This window comes from Erithacus rubecula (assembly GCF_903797595.1).
Source record: "Erithacus rubecula genome assembly, chromosome: 19".
Taxonomy (NCBI): domain Eukaryota; kingdom Metazoa; phylum Chordata; class Aves; order Passeriformes; family Muscicapidae; genus Erithacus; species Erithacus rubecula.
The window spans coordinates 9,331,875-9,356,186 of record NC_136671.1 but is presented as its reverse complement, the minus strand read 5'-3'; the positions used below and the strand labels follow the sequence as shown (position 1 = coordinate 9,356,186).

At 43.9% G+C, this 24,312-nt stretch overlaps 1 protein-coding gene across 12 annotated transcripts; it reads right to left on the bottom strand.

The window, feature by feature from the left end:
• Positions 1 to 196: 196 nt before the first annotated feature.
• GIT2 (GIT ArfGAP 2) lies at positions 197 to 24,114 on the bottom strand. Of its 12 annotated transcripts, none has more exons than XM_079322529.1 (20): positions 23,728 to 24,106; positions 19,500 to 19,633; positions 18,965 to 19,077; positions 18,087 to 18,192; positions 17,706 to 17,792; positions 17,438 to 17,568; positions 16,955 to 17,049; positions 16,322 to 16,367; positions 15,485 to 15,533; positions 14,929 to 15,001; positions 14,508 to 14,605; positions 14,119 to 14,230; positions 13,567 to 13,709; positions 12,715 to 12,864; positions 10,885 to 11,133; positions 9,283 to 9,372; positions 6,951 to 7,033; positions 6,695 to 6,877; positions 3,099 to 3,162; positions 197 to 2,398 (listed from the first exon to the last, which is right to left on the bottom strand). In XM_079322529.1, the coding sequence occupies exons 1-20, from the start codon at positions 23,897 to 23,899 to the stop codon at positions 2,186 to 2,188; spliced, it is 2,391 nt and encodes a 796-aa protein (XP_079178655.1). In that variant the 5' UTR covers positions 23,900 to 24,106; the 3' UTR covers positions 197 to 2,185. The 12 variants fall into 12 exon arrangements, with proteins under 12 accessions (XP_079178655.1, XP_079178646.1, XP_079178650.1 ...); XM_079322520.1 differs by having other exon boundaries at positions 197 to 2,395; positions 3,095 to 3,162; positions 15,485 to 15,536; positions 23,728 to 24,035; XM_079322524.1 differs by having other exon boundaries at positions 197 to 2,395; positions 3,095 to 3,162; positions 23,728 to 24,035.
• Between the last annotated feature and the right edge of the window lie 198 nt (positions 24,115 to 24,312).

The following is a 24,312-nucleotide window of genomic DNA, read 5'->3' as shown; positions in this document are numbered from 1 at the left end:
TTTTTTTTTTTTTTTAACATGAGCAAACTACTGCAGCAACAGGAGAGGAGATGGAGTTTGATTATTGCAGTTCCTTCCCTCCTGTTACCCATCACATCAGTCCTGTCACAGTGCACAAGGAGCACTCAAGAGGAGAAACCTTTCCAAAGATCTTTAGAGAACCAGCAGTCAAATAAGCCCACATTATTTCACACACTGAAAGGGTTTTAGCATTTTATAGTAATACTGTAAACAAAAGATTAAAAGTCAAAATATTGTACAGACAGAATGACACTGATAAATACAAGGTTTGGAAAAAGGCAAAAAAAGCTTTTCCTTTCCTCTGCAGCATTTTGTAAAGGAAGAGCAAGTTTGTTTACAGGGGAAGAAGAGGAGATCTAGTCCTAAAAGAAAAACACACCTTTGTTACTTGAGGTGCTACAAACTCTGTGATTGCAGTGCTGTGAGTGGATGGTTCATGAACTTGCTGCTGGGGGTTCCTGTGGGGTGTGAACCACTCTGATTTCAGTGTAGCTGGAGCAGGGGCTGGCAGTTACTAAAGTGTCCCTTGCTTTTGGATCAAAGGCAGGTTTAAATAAGTGATACATTACACCACAGCTCAGTGTCACCCTGCTTGGGAAAGCAGGTAAGATATGTTAAAGAACAGCACACAGAGGTGCCCTGAGAGACTGAAAAATGCCATCTGCTGCTTTTCAGCCATGCCAATTTAAGGAAAAGTTCCTAGAAGGTTAGCAATGTATTTAATTAATTGCCAGTTGCATGATTTTGAAGTAGGTTTCACAAAGGTCATTTGCAGTTTTAATTCCAGCCTGCCTCCATTGTCAGGCTAGAGCTGCTTCTGGGGATCAGAAGGGCAGAAAGGAAATAAAACAATGAAGAACAGTAATTCACTGGGCTGTCATCTCCTCTCTCCATTCCTTCCCTCTCTCAGGGAGCCAGACAGCACCAGGAATCCAGCAGTGCTATGGCACTAGTGCTTGGATATATCCACACAAACACATCATTTTTGCTGGCTCCTGGGCAGGGACAGGCAGAGGCAAAACTCGGTGATTTCCTGCACCACCTGAAATTCAGACTCCCAAAACTATTCTCACTTTTGAAATTATGGACTGACACACTTTTGTGAACTGTTATGGATGAAGAAATCTGGAGCACGCATGGCCACTGGGGCCAGGCAGCCTGGCAGGGGTTACTCAGCAAGTTGTCAAATTTTGTAAGATTTGCATAAAAAACTTCAGAGACACAAGAAATGCTTTCACATTTGGATATGTTGAGGTACAGAGGTTATGTGCTGTGGCAGACACAGCTGCTTTTGCACTGGCACTCTTCTAACTTCCTTTTTCTGTTCGTGAGCACAGAAATCTTCAGTGAAATTGCATCTGGAGTTACTGAGAAATGCTGCTGCAAACAAGACGATGCCTCAAAGATGACAGGAAAATTCTGCAGGAAACTTAACAATGAATTACTAACTCAGAAACAAAAGGATAATATTTTAACCACTAATGCCCTAAAGTAACATCAAACATATATATTAATGGCATAGTGACAACTAAAAGAAATAACTATTAAAAGTTTCAAATTCCTTCCAAAACAGATAAAGTGACAAAGACCTTGTAGAATTACACATAACAAGCTTGGATGCCCACAACTACTACTGGTTTAGCAGACTAAAAAACATATTGCACAACAGTTGATATGGGAACAGAGAACATTGGGCTTGTACCCCGTTACCAGGACAAACCTTCTTCCTGCTGGGAGCAGTCCTGGAGGCTGGGGAGTCTCAGCCAGCAGGATTCCCAGCAGGGGAGGGATGGAGGGATGGAGATGCTGCCATCCCATCCGTGCAGTGGTGTCAGAGCAGTTCCACCAGCAGGATCTGAAAGCAGAACGTGGCCCCAAGGAAACATCTACAGGAGCTCGGGACACGAGAGTGGCTCGACAGCTACTTGCAACATGCTATTACCCATAACTACACTGGCAACACAGGCACAAAATAAGGCAGTGGGTTAAATTAATCATAAAATTGTTAGAAAACATGCAAAAATAATACTGAGTTTAAAAAAAAAAAAAAAAATCTTGCCCCTTGAAGTTTTTTTGCGCATAGTTCCACACCTCTATGTTGAAATCCAACCTTTAAAAAAAAAACAAAAAAACCAAACTCCCAGAGTAAAAAGCCCCGAGTGGGTCAGTTGTTGTTCTCTTTGGTTGTGATGGTGACCAGCTGCTTGGCAGCCTTGGCGATGTCGTAGGCGCACTGGATGACCTGCTGTGTCACCAGCTGGATGTCGGGGGCGGGGCTGGGCTCGGCGGGCAGCGCCTTCCTGCACTCCGACTGCAGCCTGTAGGCACTGGAGGTCAGCAGCCGCAGGGATGTCCTCACCAGCTCCGATCTGGGCTTCTGGCAAGGGAAAACACACGCTGCAAACAACACAGCCTTTTAATTAGGAGAGAGTGCTCGCGAGGGTTCTTTGATGCTGCGGCCAAGCCTCGCCTTCCCCTGCTGGCAGCAGAGGGAATTCCGGCTCTCCGGGAGATCCCGAGCAGCTGCCAGGGAATATTGCTCCCTTAGCAAGTTACTCATGCACATTTCTGGTGCCTGTTTGCTGTCAGGAGGGGACAGAGTGTCCAGACAGGACAGCAGCCTTGGCTCCTTCCTCGCAGTTTTGGAAAAGTGGGTGAGACTTTACAAGAATTCAGTCATGGGGATTTCACTCCCTAAATTTGCTGTGAGCAAACAGATCCCTTTGATGGATGGATAACAGATTCCTTTTCTGCAGGGAAGAAATCCAGGCAATGGCAGTGAGATGGAAAAAGGGGTGATGAATCTGGTGAATCACAATTCTCCATGCCAGATCCAAACACCTCCAGTTTTGTGCAAATTTTTACAAGTTTTAAGTTCAAGAGTGCAATTAAAGGCCTGGACTCACACTTTAGCCTTTACCAACTGCCACACTAATAAATCCAAACCTCATCATAACCCCATCATTTCTCCTTACCGTTTTCATTCTGAAGGGAAATAATTTTTGATTTTCATTCTGCAGGGGAATTACAGGTGAGGAGAGCAGCCAAAACCATTCAGGTTTTTGGCAGGTACTTACTTTTGGGAACAAGGCTGCCATTTCTGTCACTGCCACATGTATTCTCTCGGAGCACGGTATGTAACTGCAGAAAGATGCCCTGGGTTATTTATTGTGTAGAGATTCCCCTCTTCCACTTCACTGCTCAGTGATTTACTCTAAAAACAACCATGTGACTTCAGAAAAAGCAAGAACTTAACAGTGCAGAATTATTTCTTAGATTTTCATTGTTCTTCAGAGTTGGTCTGAAGGAGTAACTGTCCATACTTTTATATTAAAACATTGTCAGGAAAGTCTCCATTTGTGTGCAACCTCAGAACATCAAAATGCCTTCTTGGATTAATTCTCAGTAAACAGACAAGGCAGAGTTCTCACACACATGCATCCCCAAACTACCAACTACATTCACAATCTGTGAGTTCTAGGCTAAATATTCACTAATTCTGATGAGTTAGTTAATAAAGCAGATTCCATGAATCCTCAGATTTCAATTCTGATTTCTGGTCTGTTCAAAATACATCTATTTGCCATAAACTGCTGTGAATAGTGAAGTGTTAGTGTGCTCTCTCACAAGCCTCATTTCAAAAAACTCACTTTTATGCTTCAAAGACTCAATTTTTGCCTAAGTTAGTTCACATGATCCAATCTCAAGCAAGAGAATCTCAAAAAACACAAAGCATTCAAGAAAACTATTCAGCATGTGTGGGTTATGGTAGGTCAGTGCCCTTTCAAGCAAAAAGAGCCCCCAAACCCAATCCCCCAGTCATTATTCATTTGATCTTCTTGCAACACCAAAGGTGCAAAAAAATCAGTCACTTGCAAATGAGAGTGAAGCAACACACTGGGGTCATTTTGGCAATGCAGGAAAATTGCTTTGAAAGGATTATTTCCATGTGTCTCAAGTCACATGAGTTCTTCCAAACAAACTAAAAGTGAAGAGAGGTCTTCCAAGTTCACCACAATTCCCCTTCTGCTGTGGAGTTAATGATTAATCTGCTCCCTGCAGCCACAGTGACCAGCATCCTACCTCATTAAAAAAGTCAATTTACTGATAAAACCTTTCACTAACAAGGCAAAGAAAGCCCTGAGAATAACCTGAATGAGACACTCAGGTGAAAACATGGGTCAGCTGCAAAATGTGCAGTGTGGCCTGGAGGAATGGCTTTAGTTTAATGTCTAAACACTCACTGTGAGCTTGTGAGATGCTCTGACACTGTGTTGGGTTTACACATGTTCCAGTGAGACATCAGGAAGATATTCAAGTAGGGACAGCTTGGAAAAGGAATCCCTTATTAGCAGTAAATTGTATTAATATCTTTCTCCAACCCTGACATTTGTTGGCTGGGGTTTGAACCTGGGCAGTTCTGTTTTAAAGAGCCTCCCACACAAATGTCAGGTTGGAAGATACCATATAAACACAGATCTTTTTTCATGGATTTGGGATACAAATAATCTCATTTGACCCTCAGATGTATAAACACTTGAGGGGCCTCAGCTGTCAGGTATGAATGCTCCACCTTGGGAATGTGAAACTCCTGCTACTTTTGCAATGGTGCAAAGAAGTAGCAACCACATGTTTTGTTCATAAAAATCACAGAATGGTTTGGGTTGGGAGGGACCTGCAAACCTCAAAGATTTCTTCCTAAAGGAAGAAACTCTTCTCTGTGAGGGTGCTGAGGCCCTGGCACAGGGAAGCTGTGTGGATCTCTGCAAGTGTCCAAGGCCAGGCTGGATGGGGCTTGGAGCAACCTGGGCTAGTGGAAGGTGTCCCTGGCATGGAGGGAACAAGGTGGGCTCTAAGGTCCCTTCTAACCCCAACTATTCTGTGATTCCACAACCAAACCAAGTTGCAATTTAATTTCTCTTCACAGACAATAAAAAAAACCCCCAGGAAACAGGAGAACACACCAGAGCCACCTCCAGCTCCAGGCTGTGGTTCTGTTCCCCACTAACAACAGGGAGCCGAAGGGGCTGTGCCACAGCCCTGCAGCATTTCATGCATCGCCTTTCCATGACCCCCGTGTGGCTGGGGTGGGAGGGACAGAGGCAGCAGAGAGAAGGAGAAAGGACACTGTGCCTGGGAGGCAGGGACAGAGGCCAGAGTACCAGGAGGCAGGGCTGGGCTGCTGGCTGCTCAGAGGCTGCAGGGGCGCTCGCTCAGCCCCGGGGACCCTGGCGCCGAGGCTGTGTCTGAGCTGGGATGTGCCCCCACGCTCCAAGGGCCTGCTCAGCCCGAGGAGAGCAGGGAGAGGGATGGGAGAGAGTGAGAAACAAAAGAAGGGGTTTCATTAATAGATGATACTCTTGCATCATGGTTTTTAATCTCCAGTTATCTATGCAGCATGTGATTTTTCTCTATGTTCCCAGCATGAGCTTGGAGGATGTGATATTACATCCTCAAGTGTCTCACTTTGGTGAGGAAGCATTCCCCTGTGCTAAGGAAAAGGAAAACAAAGAACAGCAGCTTCCTAGTTCAGTGTTTTGCAAGATAACACTCCTTTAAGCACAGGCAAACACCTCACTCCACGTGTGGTACAGAAAACAAAAATGCAGCATAGCAGGTTTTTTAAAAACCTGATCAACAACAAAAGCCAGGTATGCTGCATTGTTCCCTTCAATGGTTTAGAAAAAATTCACATACTGTATAGTGTGATACACACAAAAACTACACTCATTTAAAGCTTCTCTGTGTGAAACAAGCAACAAGAGGTTGCACTAGAAAAGGTTACACCAAGGGCAATGAGCTCAGCACAAACACGGCAGAAATCGTCACTCGCTGAGAAGGAGAGGCCACACCAGCCCTGCTAAAAATAGCAAAGTACAAGAAGGAAAAAACACAACAGAAGTGGCCCCATTGTTGTGCACTTCTCTGAGAGAGGCAGGAAGTGAGGGCTCCACACAAACTGCTGCTGCTGCTTCTCCCAGGCACAGAGGGCACCGAGCTGGAGCCACAGACCCACCAGCCTGCAGGGACAGGTCTGCTGGAGCCCAGAGAGTTCTAGCCCCAAAATGTGCTCACACCTGGGAATATGCAACTTGGATTTACAGCCTTCTAAAAGAGCTGTGTGGGGAGCACCATCTGATGATCAGCAAGGCAGTATCACTTTTAGTCACCCATAGCTATTCTGGAAATTGTTCAGCTGGGCCAGAACTTCCCTGAGGGAGGTGAAGCTGCTGAAGGCTGATGTGCTCAGTGTTCTGCATCTAAAACAAATAATTCAAAATACTTTTGCTGGTACATAATTTGAACTAATACCTCAGTAGGAAAGCCAAATTCTCCCTCTTTCACAATTTGCTCCTGGTGTTACTATCACATTCTGCAGAGTGTAATTACCTATGGACATAGAGGGGGCGAAGACCCAAGAAAAACTTGCAGTGAGTTTTCTACAACACATTTGATTTGTGTTGTAGATAATAAAACACTTGTTTTGCAGCAGGACTCAAGGGGCTGTTCACTCATCCCCAACTTGTCTAAGGACACCAAGGAACACAAAATACCTACACATTTTACAGGTGTATATATCAGGGCTGTATTGCACTTTCACCTGTGCTAGAGGTGAAAACACCTGAAGAATTTCCTTTGTTTTCTGCCCATCTCCAGAGCTTTCCATCCTTACCTGTCGTGTTTGTTCTCCTGTGCTGCCCTCAGCAGCTCCTGGATGTTCTTGGTGATCTGCTCAGTTTTCCTGATCACATCCTCTGTGCTGGGCAGACTGGAGCTGGGGGCTGGGTCTGTGTCCTCGGGGATGGAGCCCTCCCCCTGCCAGAGGACACTGCGCTGCCGGCCCTTCCTGCCCGACCTGGGGGAGCAAAGCAGGGCTTGGATGGGCACTGAGAGCTCCTGCCACCCCCCAGCAGTGCCCCAGCACCTACCCCTGCTCCTCCAGCTCCACAGGTGTGCTGGGGTTGTCATAGTCGCTCTCAGACACGCTGCTCTGCTTCTCCAGCTTCGAGCCCTGCAAGGAATAGATTTATTTCAGCCCTGGGTTGTGCCAGAGTCATGTCCTGTGCATGTGGATTTGCTGTTTGCACAACAGCTCCTGGAGCTGCTGTGTCACTCTGTCCCTGTGCCAGGTTGCTGTTCAGCTTGTACCATGGACACTGCCAACCCAGCACAGCCCCACCAGCCCCTGAATACCCAGCATGGCAGGACAGACAGACAGACAGACACACAGGGCACAGTGTCTTTCCCTGCCACTGAAACTGCCCCAGGGGCACGCTCTGAAAGGCCACCAGGAGCAGCACCATGAAACAGGAGCCTGAACAGTGAATAAAAACCACTGGAGAGGGAGAGAACCCCAGAGAAAAAGAGAGCAGACCAAGAGAGCAGAGTAGAGGCCAGAGACCATGGTGGGGAGGCTGAATGCAGAGTGAAAAGCAACTGGTGGGAGGCTGGCCCTGGGAAGGCCAGTGCAAAATGAGAGCCCAAAACAAGGGCTGAAGACTGTGGCAATGAGAAAGCCAAAATAAAGACTGGAGAAAGAGATGGGGAGCCCAAACTGCAGGTGGAAGATGGAGGGCACTCATGGAACTGATGAGACCTGGAGCTCATTACAATTTGGGGGCCAACATGAGAGGGGTTCCAGCCCAAAATAGGGTGGGAGCCCAAAGTGTGAGGAACAGAGGCTCATTAAATGCCTAATCCTGGTCCAAAGCTGGAAGACCTAAGAAGTGAAAGTGGAACCACAGAGCACAGGTCCAACCATCAGAATAGAGGGTCACAGAAGAATGGTGTCAGAAGGAGGAGAGGGACCAATTCCCAAGTGGAAGTTGAAATGAGAGCAGGAGGAATGAGGGAAACAGAGGCTGATCCCAGAGCAAAGGGTGAATGAAGAAAGGGATACTAAAATGAGCTTAGAGGCCAAATCTTCAACCAGACCCCAGGATCATCACACATCTGCTTCCTCAAGTGCTCTAAAAACTGCAAAGCTTCACCCAGGCACAGTGTGCCTGGTATGAAACACACCACACTGGGGTCACTCTCATCACACAGCAGCACCTCAGGGTCCTTCACAGCCCTGGGGCTCTCACAGAAACCCTGAAGTCACCATGAGGGAGTCTCCAGGGTTAAACTGTAAGGGACACCTCCAATCTGCATCCCTGACCTGAACATTTAGGAATCTGCTTGCCAAATAATATTTCTGCCTCGAGGACAGACCAAAAGTGTGACCAGGAACTGGTTTTCGCTGGCTGAGATTCAGTACATTTGTTAAGCACTCATCTGATTAAACCCACCAATTTTTAAGTGAAGCAACTGGAGATAAGAACACTATTCAATTTTAAAGATACTCTGCACAAAAGGAAAAACCAGCATTTTCTGAACACTCCTCTCTCAGGAGAGCTGGTAAAGATCAGTTGTAAGACTGACATGTATTTTGAAGATAAGAAACCATTTTATGTAGAGTCTGACCTTTCCCCTCTGCCAGGTGTACAGAGACAACAATCCTAACAGTGGCAAAGCTCTACCATCTGGTCAGAAACACAAACAAAAGTAATGAACTACAAGAAGAAGATACTATGGGATCACTAATATAGAATCAGTGTAGAATAAAAACAATCAAACCCTCTGCAAGTTTCCAGTACCAGACAGCACTGCAGCCAAACCCTGATTTCCCTTTGGCCAAGCAGGATATTCCCTTGGAACTTTTTTTCTTCTATCCCTGCTTGCAAATATTTTAATATTTTCTGGACTAATATATCCAAACACTGTACAGTCAAAATAAAATGGGACAGAAGGAATTAAAAAGAAGGTTTTGTGTCATATCAGAGAGAGACCAGACTAAACATTTAAACCCCCAAATTTGTTATTTTTAGGCAAACAATCAATCAAGACCACCTGGATTGGTGCAAGCAGCTTTGAAGCTGAGCCTCATGCAGTGCATTTAGTCAGCAGGAGAGTTGTACATTGGCTTAGAAATATCAGTGAGAGCCTGGAAAAATCACTGTTCAAACAGCAGCCAGATTATCTTGGGGCTGTTGTGCAGCTGAACAAGTGACCTGGAGAAGTGTGCATGGTGTTAAAGGCTGAAGATGTGGAGTTAGAGAGAGGCAGGAGCCCAGAGCTGGTGGCAGCAGGAATGGGAAGGGGAAGTTCTGCTCCATGCAGGCTGGAAGGGCAGGCAGTGAGAGGGGAAAGAGAGAGGATGTGGCTCTGGGGAGATTGGCACCTCCTCCAGGGAAAAGAGCCATGGGGAAGGTACTTAACCCTTCGTGTGCTCTCATCCCTCGACCAGGAGAGCGTGGAGGGGAAGGAAGGTAGAGATGAAGAGGAGGTCACAAACGCACTCCTCCCGATCTAAAAATGGGAAAGAGAAAAACCAAAACCAAAAACACAAAATCTTAACTGAAATTAAAGGAACATTCTTCAAACTGTGGAGATGACATAAAGCAAGAATGATGTTGAGAATCTGGATTAGGCTGAGGGGACTTAATTCTTTCAAAATACAATTGAATTCATGTTGAATTCCAGAAGTGCCAAATTCCATGGAGAATAAGAAAAAATTCACCACATGCCAAGTTAACTAACTCCACAAAACAAATCAATGCTTCAGAACTGCTACTGCTATCCAAATTTCCACCCAAATGACCAAAAGATCTATACAAAGCACTTTTGTCACATTTTACAAACACTGTCACACCCAAATGAATTCTGACATTTCTTGCTGCCAGAACTGCCATCATATCAACATGACAATATGATTTAAAATTATTCAGATTTCATAGCTTAAATTAATTTAATTGAAGGTGAAGATTGATTCCCTTGGTGTATTCAACTGTCACATGGAGTATTTGCCCTCCTTCATGCCAAAGGTAACTCCAAAATACATTTTAAAGGTCTTAATGATTTAACTGGAAGGAAATACAAAACATTGTTACCAAGAGGGAAAAATATTGTCAAAAATCCACACATTCCAAATGTGTGTCTAAAAGGCATTGTCCTGTATTCCAGCCCACAGGGCAATCTGAAAAGGTGAAATAAAAAATTAACTGTGCTAATTAATTAAATGCACTTGTTAATTAAATGCACTACTGTGTGTTGGGCCACTTTTGTAAAGTGTGAACACCTCAGTGCAAAATCCCTCTGACCAACAGAGAACTCCCTCTCTACATTACACAGGAAAATACTAAACCAGAAGAATCTGCTTGACTGGCACATCTAAACCACCTCCAGCCTGCAGTTCCAAATTCAGAATAAGAACCTGGTCTGGGAAAACCTTTTCAATTTTATTTTATTTTTGCAAGGTGGTTATGAAGTTCCACAAACTGGCACCTGGGTGTTTATCTCCAGAAATACATGAACTTTACCTACCTTCTTGGAATACTATAATACTATACTACATGTGTTTTTCACACAATTATATATATATATAAAATATCAACTTATAATGTGGTCAAAAAAAACCAGCTGAGCAGAAGCTCCAGTTTAGATACTCCAGAACTGCTACAGCTTCTGCTTTTCAAACCATCAGGCTCCTGCAGACATGTTAATAATACTATACTATATGTGGTTCTCACACAATTATAAGTTGATATTTTATATATATATATAAATATATATAATGTGGTAAAAAAAACAGCTGAGCAGAAGCTCCAGTTTAGATACTCCAGAGCTCTACAGCTTCTGCTTTTCAAACCATCAGGCTCCTGCAGACATGTTAATACAGCAAACATGAACAACTCTCACAGTTCTTATTCCCCTTGGTTTTTTTTTCCCTCTGAGGCAGAAACCGAGTGAACGAGCGGAGCTGGAAGAGACAGAAAAGCTGAATGTGAGAGGCAATGCAGAAGCAGCAGCTGTTTTACTCACGTGTGGAGGGAAGGGCTGCAGCCTGGTGATGTTTTCCTCTGGGTAGCTGACCTCCCCCATGGGCAGGTAGGGTTTCTGCCCCGAGCCAGTCTCGTACATGGACATGGGTCTGCTGCCCCGGGCCGACGGGCGCCGCTTTAGGGAGGAATTGCTGCTGGGGTCTGGGTACTCAGAACCACTTTGCACCTGATAGATATTGGTTGTGGCCTGTCTTCTGAGGTTGGTGTTTTCACTCTGTAGAGTTTGGAGCTGAAAGAAATGTTTAGCAGTGGTTTCCTAAGAGCAAGTGCCAAAAGCAAAGTGACCACGCGACGCTCGCTTGTCAGCCGTGCTGGAAAATCCAGGTACTGCTGGCTGGGGGTTCATTCCTTTTTCAAAAATCTACTTGGTATAAGCATAGAAGCACCTTTGCTCCAGATCTGGAAATATTTAGGTGCTGATTTCCAGTAGCTGCTGGGATGTAAACTAAGTTAGATGTTAAAATTGGCTGTTGTAGTTCAAAACACACAACACATTCCCTCCAGCCTGCTCTACTGGCACAGGAATCCAGGATAGAATGAGGCTGTGGGGGCAGAACTGCCAACACAACAGTTTTCCAAGCAAAGGGATCCATTGCAGCAGCCAATGCAAGGACTTGGAAGAGTTTAACATAAGGCCAGTGAAATCTGACAGTGCCAGAACTGCAGCACAGACACCAGAGGCAGCACAAAGGAATTTGAGCTTGCTCTGCAAAGCAAGGAGAGAGTTTAGCTTATGAAAATCAGGCATCAGCTGCTGCTGTCCAAGAAGCCAAAAAGAAAGCATTTTAAAGCTTTTTTTATAATTATGTATTTATTTGATGGTAAAAATTCACCAATTCTGATTATTTTGTAGACTTGGAGTAAGTTTGCTATATTAACACATCAGAAAGAAAAGATGCAGTGAAGAAAAACTGCAGGACAGCAAGGATCTCCCTTCTGCTACACCACCTAAATATCCTAAAGACTCATTAATCCACAGGCCCCAAAGGTTTGGTTTTTTTTTTTACCCTGGACTATATCTGTTTAAAGAAACTCAATGTAAGTGAAAAGTTAATTCAATTGATGCAAGAGAAATGCTGAAACCAGCAAAGCTGTTGAAATACCAAAGAAACACCCTGAGATCTCCCAGTGTTCACCATTCCAACAGGACAGAAGAGAATTGGCATTTAACAGACAAGGATATTCCAATCTGCTGAATTAGCTCAGCCTCAGGTGCAAACAGTCCCATCACTTTCCAAAAGCTCTGCTCTGCCCCAGAACAGCAGCTCCACCCTACAGCCTGAACAACTTTCTCTACATGTGACTCTGGAAGGATTGTAATTATCTGGAAAACAGGATTTTAAATGCTAATTAAAGGGATTGATTTGAGGGTAAGCAGCCAGTCAGACAGGATAGTGAACTCAGATTTAAATTGTCCTTTACCCCACAAAAATATGATAAATGCACACACTTAAAGTGTGCTGGCACTTCATTCCTCATTGTTTAAATCTGCTTATATTGAAGCAAGACAGCAAAAACACCCAAGACTTGCAACATCTGTCCTGTCACTTGGAAAACTGATGTCAAAGTTTTGACATAAATCATCCTCATGATTTGGAGGGCTGGATCACCACCAGCACCATGAAAAAACAACATTCAAAGCATGTGTTGCACATAAATATTTATAGTTTCATGTCTGATCCCAAAGCAACTCCACTTGAAAATGAGTTCTCACCACCCTAATACTGGATTATTTCATCCTGAATTCCAGCAGTTTTATTCTGACAACTTCAGATATCCCAAAAGCTGGAGGGAAGGGTTCCTCTGTTACCTTTTTCTGCATAATCCTCAGCTCATCACTCAGGTTGATGTTCACTTTCATTAACTGCTGAATCTTCACCTCAGAAGCCACCAAGGCATTTTTAACCTGCAGATATTCCTGGGCTGTCACTGGTCCATCTGACAAGTCTGAATCCAGGCTCTAGGAAAAGGAAGAGAAAAATACTTAGACCATTAAGAAGAAAACAAGATCATGAGATTTCAACAGCTTTTCATGTACTTACCTTAAAGGCATCACAGCTCAAATGAAGTTTAAATTGGTAAGATCCATTAACCAAAATAATTTGAAATCCTCTAGAAAAACAACCTGATGTCAATCAGCTCTTAGCTCCTCTTTGCATCAGCATTTCAGTGATAAAATACTGTTTGATGAGGATTTTTTAAAATGTAATAAAGAACTGCAAAATTATAAAAGACAGACTGTTTAATATCCAGTGTGCACATCCCAGGGAGGATTAAAACAGAACCACCAGGTTTTACTGCCCTGTGATGCCATTCTGCATCACTCCAGAAATTAACTCACTTGGACACTGCTGGTCTGCTGTGAGTATTTCTTCAGTAGGAGGCAGTAAATATTTTTGAAATACCATGGAATCACTGATTCAGAGCTTTCTGGCAGATCCAATAATTTCATCTATGCAATTAAATCTGCATCTTATCTTCAACCATACACAGTACTTTTCTTTTTTTCACAATAAAAATTCCTTAAGCAACAACACTTCATCTTAGAAAGTTCACAGGCTGAGGCATGATTACAAAATTAATTAAATATTAATTTTCTGATAATTTATGCAAATTACCTTTATGAATAACATTTGGGGGTGTATCACTATTTCAATCCTACCTTCTGCCTGTTGGATTTAGCTGCATTTGTTTCCAGATCTGTATCTTCATCTGAAGCAACACTGTCATAATCAGGCTGGTCATTATCCTGACTTTCACTGCTGTGCTGATTGCTGATTGATTTGAGAATCAGCTCCACATTTTCTGCAGATCAACACATGAAACACATACTAGTAAGTCTGCAGAAAAAAATTGAAGTTCATACTCTGAAAAAAAATTAATTTAGGTCCACCTAGGAAGAATGAATGATTACTGTCCAAAACTTCAAAGTTTTATGGTTTTGCCTTTTTATTTTTTTTAAGTGTTTAGGCAAGTTAAAATAAGTGGTGAGAGTTGTTCAGCAGCTTAATAAAATTAATACAAATGAAAAAATCCCAACAGACTACATTGGACAAATGGATGCCAGTATGCAAATGAAAAATATAGGGAAATATTAAAAATTACAAAGTATTTTTTTGGTATTTTGTCTCCAGAGAGGAAAAAAGGTTTGAAAACAATAGATCTCTCTCTTAATTCAGCAGTGCTCAGAGGCTGACAAGAAAATCTCACTCACCTTTGGAACCAGTGAGAGAATTCCCCTGTTGTCTTCGTTTGGCATCACTTAAAATGTCTATAACCAGTGTAGCAAACTCATGGGCATTAAATCGAGCCAGTTTCTGCCTTCCCTAAATACAGGACCATGCAGAGGAAAGAAAAGCACATCCTCTATCAGAAGAATAGCGGAGTTCTCAGGAAAAAATAAAACTACACACTTGGAGTTGACTGTTCAACTACATTTATTGGAAAAAGCGTGATTTAAAGGGGAAATGTGAATTTATTTTAATCTCTTTGTAAGTAGATGCAACTCTTCTACAATAATGAAATGCAGTAAAGGAATATTACTTAGCCTACTTAATTACCTGGACTATTCCATTTTTTTTTTACAGTATTAAGATTTCATACCTGATTCCTGGTTGAGGAATATTCAGGATTTACAGGAAGAAAAGGTACCACAGTGGTCTCTGTCACGAGTGTGCTGTGGTTCTGAGTAGCAAGCCAAACTGCTCCAGAGGAAAAAAAAAAACAAAAGAAAAAGGGAATAACCTTCCTGTCCTGCTTGACAGAATTTCTTTGTCAAATAAAAGGCTGCAATTTCAAACACAAACACAATCAATTCAGAGGAAAGCTTTTCCCCAGAGGCTTCTCTACTTTGTGAAAAACACAAGATTTTTTCAATTCACATCCCCTTCAGGCAATGCAAGACAAAGAAACTCCCCTCAGCAATAATTGTTGAATACAAAAGCACTTGAACAGAACATGTGCTTGTATAGGAATCCTGTATGAAAAGTGATAATCCAGACTTGTTTTATTTCATTCCACTCACCTGCATCTGTTTCCCTTCTGTCAACTTCATCATACACATCCATGGCAAGTTCTTCAAATAAGTGGTTGCTTAGCTGAGGGCAGAGAAAAATAATTAGTTTGAAAAGAAATGAAACCCAGTAAAATCTCTGATAACAGAAAATAACAGAGGCAATATAAGAGCACAACTCTGCTCTTTTCTCCAGCCTCTAGAATCCACAGAAATGCTCCTTTCTCAGCCTGCACAGGAGCAGACATGTATCACCACCCCATTTCTTGGTACAGAAACAACCATCCTGTTCCACACTCTTTCCTTCCTGGTCAAGGGATTTTTTTTTTTTCCCTTTCCCATCTGACCACAAAAAAGACTTTTGTGTTTGGGATGAGGCAGAGGCACTGTGGGAATGAGGTCCCAAATGCCACTGGAGATTGTGGCTTTCAAGGAACAGTAAAGGCTCACAAAATATTTGTGTGTTTCAAGCTGCACCTAGAGCAGATGGATTAAGAGATACTTGTGCTAGGGATCCTGAGAGATGAAGTGCAGAGTTTGTCACATCTAGAAAAGGAGTTTTACTCACAGACTGAAGCTTCTTCTTGGCTGCTTTTGCCAATTCTGATACATCCAGACTGCTATGAAAACAAGATGTGATTATTACATCTACAGCATTTCATGGCTTCTACATATCAAAATTCTGTATTTTGGTAACTCAGTGATTAAAATGTCACTTTTACCTTAAACCCTCTAACATTTCAGTATTTTTATAATTGTTTTTAACACACTGTTCCTATTAATATTGCTACTATAATACAATTAACATACTATTAAGCTTTCTTTCACAACAATTTTTACATTTGAAATGAAATAATACCAAAAGTTCTTCAGAATATGAACACCCACAAGTTTTCACCCACACAATTTTTAAGTCACTAAAGCTTTGCACAGAAATTTTTCAAGCAGGAGGATGGACATTGGTTTACTTACAGTCGTCTTATTTCCAATTGCACAGCAATAAAAGAGGAACAGGAAATTAGTACTTAATACTTCTCACAAAAATATGATTTCATTGATCAGAACCAAAAGTCAAAGCATTATAAAAATCAGGAAAATACTCAATTGGTCCTTAAATTATTTTCACAGTCTGTTTCCTAGGAATTCCCCATGTGTGTTCCTTTCACATAAATGTCTCACCTTCTCCCTGCATTTTAATAAATACAATCAACTTCTATAATTTTCTGATTTTGCTGATATCCCAGTATTTTTTCTATTAAAAAAGCTTTCAAGATTAATAAAAGCACAAATAAAGTTCAAATGGCAACAAGCTTAAAAGGTGTTTCAGAAAGGAAAGAAAACTTAATTATCAGGGTTTTTTTTTTACTCTGATGTTTTCAGACATGTGATGGAATCAGCAACTTACCTGTCTGCCATCTGAGGTATAACAAAGTGCTGCCCATTTTTGTGCTCTAGAGTTGAAAACAAATTGCACTTTACTAGGTTTGTAATGGTTTACAGTTTTCAGTAACAAGCATCAGGCAGCACTAAATAATTTATCTTGCATGTAATTACTCAATTTCCAACAGGCAACTAGGCAAGTTATAAAAGAAGGCTCATGCCATGATTTCCAGGTATTATCAAAGATTTCAAATAAGGCTTACTAGTTGTATTGAAATTCCATTAAAAAAGAAAATTAAGTTCTAACACAGGGACCTTTATGATTAAAAATCTGTAAGTGTACTTATGTTCAAAAGGCACCCACTTAACAGAACCCTCCCCTGCTGTTGCATTTCAATTAGAAGAGTTTCTACAGTATATCATGAACATGTATTTGTGGAAAATCAGGAAGGAATTTAGTTTTTCATTTATATCTATTTACAACCCTGCAGTTTTATCCCAATTTTAAATGCATCATCCCTAATCCTGCATCTTACACTTTAGTTTTGTGTGATTGATGTAACATTGGAATATTTGGGAAGTGCAGTGCACAAAGATGTCCCAGCAGAGTCTGAAATGTCCTGTAGCTGCCAGGGACAGGTGCAGGTGTTGTGCTCACCTGGTTTCCTGCCACAGAGGTAGAAAGCCAACCTGTCTGTGAGCTCGTACTGGATCTCCACCAGCCGCTCTGCCAGCTCGTGGTGCCCCCCCTGCCTGGGGACACAGGGACAGGGACAGTCAGTGACACACTCAAATGGTCAGAGAAACACACCTAGCACAAACCAACACTGCAGCCAGCACAAATCACAGCCTGGTTCCACCCCAACCCAAGCTAACCCTCACTCCTGGAGCCTGAACTTGCAGAAACTCTTCTCTAATTAATTTCTAAATAAATTAATGAGAGCTGCTAGATTGGCACAGCCTGTTCATGTGGCATCATAGCTGATGTCTCAGGCACCAAAACACAGGCTGTGATCTGAGGAAAATACTTATTTTTATTCATTCACTTTTCCTGGAAAAAGTATTACCAGCATTTAACAGACAAATTATTTCAGGACAAAAGTGTATCTTAGTGTGATTTATGGACATCAGAGACTCCTACCTTGCATAATCAACTGGAGTTTTCCCATTGGAATCTTGTGTGCCAGGATCAGCACCATAAACTGCCAATAGTTCTGCTTGCAAAGTCTGACCTGCCTTAGCAGCAACGTGCAGTGGGGTGTTTCCTTTCTCCTACAAGAGATTAAGGAAAAATATCTACTTAACCAGCAGGTCTGAGCAGAAGATTGAAATATAACATGAAATGAGTAAAAATAATATGAACTAGAATTGATTGTATATCAAAATAATGAAAAAAAAAGTGTTCCTACAGGATGGAAGAAGTTGGCCTGAGCTCCTAAGGAGAGCAGTCGCAAACAGGTCTCCAGATTCCCTGTCCTCACACTGGAATGGAGTTGCTGAAAAAGAAGCAGAATTATATTTAACACATCAGCAACAACTGTGATGCAGCAGTTGTTTTGAAACAGGAGTATGCAGAGTTCACACTACAGCTCTTTTGTGTAAAGGGTTTTCTCCAAGATCAATTAATCCCTCTTAATCATCACCTCCAGTGACAACCACAAAAAAGGAGCTTCGGGGTGAAGTCAAGCTTTATTTATTTATGTAATAGTGCAGAAAACCAGAAACAGTTAAGCCAAAGCAATGCAGGGAAGTCAGTGAGATTTGCCTGTGCTGCCCCAGGAGCCACTGACCTTGCTGAGATCCTTGGCAGTGACACTGTCATCCTCCCTGCATGGCAGGCGATGCACAAACGCTAACATCTGATATTTAGCTCTGATGAACTCTGCCTTGTTGGGACTGCAAAGAGAAATCCAGGCAACAAGAAGGGAAAGGGAAGAAATATCAGTGCTTTCAGAAGTAATAAAGGTACTCCAGAAAAAGAGAAATTTCACAAGTGAAGATTGAATCAGAGCTTTGCGTGTTGCTGGGGGCAAAGTTAGGCATGGAAAAATATTTTCATTAAAAAACAACCCAGTGCAGATTGTATGACCATGCAGAGAAAATGTCTGTTACAACCATCAAATATCTGCAGATTCTAGCATGTGGTATCTGTTTCTTTAAAGAAATACAGACTTTAAAAATCATGCCAGCTTAAGATCTACACTTACTCTCCACAGGTATTTACATTTTAAAATGAAGCACCATAGTCAGGGACAAGAAAATATCTGGAGTTTTACTTAATTCCTCAAACTCCTCTTTGTTGGCAGCATTCAGTTAACTGAAGCATATGACATAAAAAAGTCCTTTGACTACAGTGCAAGATAGGTCCTCACTATTCAACAGGAAACAATAATTCAGAGAATTCAAGCACTGTATTCCTATTTCTGCAATACATTTTAAAAAATTAATACTTGGAAATTAAAATAAAATAAAAATAAAATAAAAATAAAATAAAATAAAATAAAATAAAATAAAATAAAATAAAATAAAATAAAATAAAATTAAATTAAATTAAATTAAATTAAATTAAAATAAAATAAAATGCTCCTATGGATTTCTTGTTGCCCTGCCACTACTGAATAAGATAATCCCACTTCTCTAAGGTGACAATTCTGCATTTCCCACTTACTGCACTTTGTCCTGTGGGCTGGCCTTGCGCCTCCCACTCATCACAGAGGCAGGGTCCAGCAGGGAGTGCTCCCAGATGGAATTAGCACCATTGTTGTACAGAGTTTCCACCATCTGAAAGCCAGAACACACAGACATTTTGCAGCTGGCTGTACTAATCAAATATCTGTAATTATTTTCAAGCAGGTATCAAGCAAGCAGAGCACTACTCTGTGTGCCAGCAGCTGTAACCTGCTGGGATATCATAATTAGGGCTTAGGGTGTTATGATGTGGAATGCAGTGAGAACCTCCTTAAAATTCTCTGTTCTTTCCAAAAGCACCTCCAGTGAAAAAAAATTCAGGTTGAAGCAGAGAACTGAAGAGTTATGAAAGAAAAGTTGAAGCGACCATCCAAAGAAACAAAATTAGAGTAACTTAGAAAAACACAGCTTAAAATGACCCTAAAAAGCCCTCTAAAAAAAAAAAAAAGTTTAGTGATGTAAATTACATTAAAAATACACCATATTTGAATATTTTTAAGGGTTTTGCTGTGTACCTGCAGCAGTGTTGGAGGCCACGGGGTGTGTTTGAGGTGCCTCACTTGGGAGATGTGACGGCCCAGGCTCCTGTGCACACTGCAGCACTCATCACAGATCAGGATCCCCCTGTTTATGGATGCCCAGCAAGGATCTGCAAAAAAAACAAAACATTTATTATAACACAGGAAACAGCACGGCCTTGGATTGCAAAAACAGAGTCTAAAATGGGCAGCTCTGCCTTTTAACCTTCCCTGTTCAGCCAGTGTGGGATTGTTACAGCCTTGTTGGGGCTCTGGATGCTGGGAAAATGGGGAACATCAGTCCTGGCACTCCTGGGAGATGTGGGGTTCCAAGGACAGTGAGATCTGCACTGGAAATTTGGGAAAAAGCTTGCAGTTCTTTTTGTGAAAATACTTTCTAAACATAACAGGACATTGAATTTAACACCATCCTGAAGTGCCTTACCTGTTTTGTGGATTACCTGCACTTTGATAAAAGTCTGTTCTTTTGTGGTTTTTTTAAGCTTGTCAAAAAATCATTTTTAAAAACAAAGTTGGCACAGCACTCAGGTTTTCCCCTCTACTACTCAGTTTTCAGTTCTACATTATAACAACATCTTTTAAATTTCCACTTTAAATAATAAAAACACACTGGAGTGTCATAATACAGAAGGATACATATGTGCCAAGTCAAATAAAATCCAAAATTCTCAAGCAAAATAACTTCATCTCTCACTAGACTCAAACTGAACTAACTTATAAGCAGCCCAGAAAGAAAACTGATGGGAAGTGAAGTAGTAAATAATATATATGAGCTATTCAAACATCAAAAGGCATAAAATCAAGTAGGAATGGTGCATTAAGTTAAAACAATAAATGCCCACAGGACTCCAAATAGGTCCCTCAGCTGCTCAGAGCTCAGTCTCCAGAAGAAATTCTAATTTCTGTCAATGACATGTGAAACTCAGCTCAGCCAGAACCCAGCAGGAACAGGCAACTGAGCAGCCAGACAGAGCTTCAGACCTAGCACATCCCATGAGAATAAAAAATGAAATCAAGATCTCTTTTATTCTGGAAAAATCTTAATTTCAAATGCAGAGATGAGTCTGAGGAAAAAATAAGTGAGCACAAGGCAAGGCTGGTATCTGATGAGAGAACTTCTGAGTCCTGTCAGAACACATCTGAGCACTGGTGCATCACATGGAACAGTCTCCTCTGACCCACACAACAAATGGACTGAATCCCTGCAAATGAGATGTGATCCCAGCTGTGGTTTGTGAGCAGAGTTGATGATCTGGGTGTGCTGCAGGCAAACCTGTCCAAGCCATGGAGCATCTCCTGACCCACCAGAACCAGCCCAGAGCCAAATTAAAGCAGGGGAGACAAAAAAAAAAACCCAATCCATTTGTTAAAAAACAAATTACAACAAGCATATAGAACTCCTTGTCAAATCATTCCATTATTTAACAACATTGACTTCCAAGAAGAATAGCAATGGAATGAGATGCACTCATGACAACCTAATGACCCAAACTGAGGCAGCCTTCCAGATTAATGAACCTGGTCCCTTTTTGTTAGAGACAACCTCATCACACACAGATGGGATCCTCAGGGATCCTTTCCCTTGCCCATTTCCAGGCTGTTTGTGAGCATTGCTCTGCTTTATCAACAGTCAGCACTGGGGGTTTTCTTTACATCCACCTCAACACACAATGCCCCTGCATATTTCAGGTTTAAACTTAATGCAATGAAGTGTCTGTCCTAAAATTTGAGTAATTTTTAAGGGAGACTGAATTATGGATTTGATCAGAGTATGTTTAAGCCAGTAACAAAATATGCAGAATCCCAGAATCACTGAGGTTGGAAAAGACCTCTGAGACCATCGAGTCCAGCCTGTGATTGATCACCCAGCCCAGAGCACTGAGTGCCATGGCCAGGAATCCCTTGGACACCTCCAAAACTCCTTGGGCAGCCCCATCCAAGCCCTGACCATCCTTTCCATGAGGAAATTCCTCCTGGTGTCCACCCTGACCCTCTCCTGGCACAGTTTGATGCAGTTTCCTCATCCTGTCCCTGTTCCCTGGGAGCACAGCTTGTCTCCCCTGGCTGTCCCCTCCTGTCAGGGAGTTGTGCAGAGCCAGAAGGTCCCTCCTGAGCCTCCTTTTCTCCAGGATGAGCCCCTTTCCCAGCTCCTTCAGCTGCTCCTGGGGCTCCAACTCCATTCCCTTCCCCAGACATGCTGCAGCCCCTCCATGTCTGTCCTGGAGAAAGGAGCCCAGAGCTGGACAAAGCAACTGAGGGGACCTCAGTGTCCAGCACAGGGATGGTCACAGCCCAGCCCTGCTGGTTTTGGTACAAAAGACAACTGGGGAGAAGCTGCAGGGCCGGGCAGGCGCTTTCAGGAACCTGCAGGGTGGTTCAAAACAGGAAGTGTGAGATGAAGACAAGCCCGGCTGCGGGTTTGAGAGCTGAGCTCCTGCCCCGGGATAGGAAGTACAGCACAAGAGCTCCTGTAAGATCAGCCCGTGTCACAGAACAGCCTCCACTCTGCCACACAGACAAAGGGGGCATTGATGAGGTTCCAGGGGAAGCACTAATTAATGCAGGTGCTGGGCACACCCGCTGTGGTGCAAAGGCTGCAGCCCCCAGGTCTGCTGACAGCCCCCCCTGCACCCACTGACAAACCCTCTGCTAAAGCTAAAGGAAGGGGTTGATTCCTTTTATTTACAGAAAGATTAAATTAAGGTTTCTTTATACATGTGGATAAGCCAGAGGATTTCTAGTCAATAAGTAAAGAGCTGGCAGTGCTGTAATGTCACGATAAAAAGCAGGGTTAAGGATTACCCTGACAGAGATTCTGATACCCCCAGGAGCTTAAGGAACACAATTCACACAGCTTTATCTCCGAGCCAGAACCCCCCTGATGTGTGGAAGCACAGATAGGCTACCGTGTGTGATAGGGACAATTGCCTGCCTGGGAGATGTCAGCTCCAATTATTGTAAAACCAAATTTCTACAGGGCTACCAGTACAGTCCCAGAATTCCAGATTGGAACTGGGTGAGCTTTAAGCTCCCTCCAACCCAAACCAATCTCTACCATGGGCAGGGGCATCATTCATTATCCCAGGTTGCTCCAAGCCTTGTCCAACCTGGCCTTGGACACTTCCAGGGATGGGGGAACCTTCTCTGGGCAGCCTGTGCCAGGGCCTCACTACACTCACAGGGAAGAATTCCTTCTGTAAAAAGAAGAAAGCAACTTCCTGGAAGTTAATTTGGAATTTTTATAATTTTTAAAACATAGCTCAGATTTAATAAAAATTATTATACACTCTCCCACATCCTATCTTCAGCCAATTTAAGTGTTATCTACGTTACAGCGTTTTAATTAATTTCAGTACGTGCATAATTAATTAATTATATTGGAAGAACCTGCCCAGAACGCAAACAGCAAAAGCTACAGGGACAGAAAAGGTACAGACAGAACAAACACAGAGAGCTGATAAAACAAAGCAGGACAGTTTTAGACACAAGAGCAGCAGAACCACAGATGGTCAGGAGATGCAGCAGCCTTTCCAAAGACAAGATCAGTTTCCATAAGCTCCCGAACCGATCTGCAGTGGATACGTGTCAGCCCAGAGCAGACGCTGCTCCCCGAGCGTGTCCGCGTCTCCAGACACCTCAGCACAACTTTCCTTGGAAGTCTGGGACACCTACACCCCACCCAGCCGTGGGACAACTCCCAGTTTGTCTCCCCCCGGCGCTGGGAACTCGGGGATGGATGAACAGCTCCGACCCAGCCCCGCTCTCCCCTTCCCAACTCCCCCAAAGCAGCCCCGCTCCCTCCGGGGGCACATTCCCACCCACGCCCTCCTCCCACCTTCAGCCCCGTGACTGAAGCGGATTTGTGTCCGCTCTCCTCCGTGCTAAGGCGGGCAGCTCCACATCTCCTCTGGAGAACCGCAGGATGTTCCCCGCAGCTCCCCGGGCTCGGGAGGGGCGGCGGTGCCAGCGGGAGCCGGGCGCTCGCACACCGAGCGGGGCTTGGAACACCCGCGGCTCCGGGGAGGTGTCCTGCCCGCGGCGAGGGGCGGACGGGAGAAGCTTTAAGGTCCCTTCACACCCAACCCATCCCGGCCCATCGCAGGTGTAGCGGTGTAGTGACACCCCCGGGCCAGCGGCGCCCCACCGGCCCCAGAGGGGTTCGCGGGACGAGCCCGCGCGGTGCGGGCGGCGGTGCCCAGCTTACCCTGAGCGCTGCAGTCGGCGCAGACCTCGCTGCTCCTCAGGCGCTTCGCCATCGCGGGACCGGCGGCAGCGGCGGCAGCGGGGCCGGTAACGGGCCCCGCCAGCCCCGGGCCGGCCCCGAGCATGCGCGCCGAGCCTCCCTGTGCCGCCCCGCATGTCGCCCGTGCCGCCATCTTTACTGTTGGCAAGGGGTTTGCTTTCACCTGAGCTCTGGTTCAGCGGGGCAGCACCGAGAGCTCCCACCCGGGGCCGCGCCTGGCCGTCCGCTGCGCTCTTTCGGCGGGGTGACAAGAGAGACGGGGCTTGGGAAGGCTGGTGGGAGAGGCCGCAGTGCAGCAAGCCCTGCCCTCACCCGCCATGGCGGGAGGGCGAACGAAACCACGGCCGGGGGAAGGCGGGGTGAGGGCAGGCAGCGCTGAGCACTCCCCCCGCGCGGAACGCAATGGGACGGCTGCAGGCGGGACGTTCCATCTGCCCGCCCGCAGAGGGGGAGGGGGAGCAGCTTCCGCTTTCCGTGCGGTTGTTGGTGGCGGTGGAGTACGGGGGACCGCACGAAGCCCCCCTGCTCCGGCCGCGCTGTGGTTCG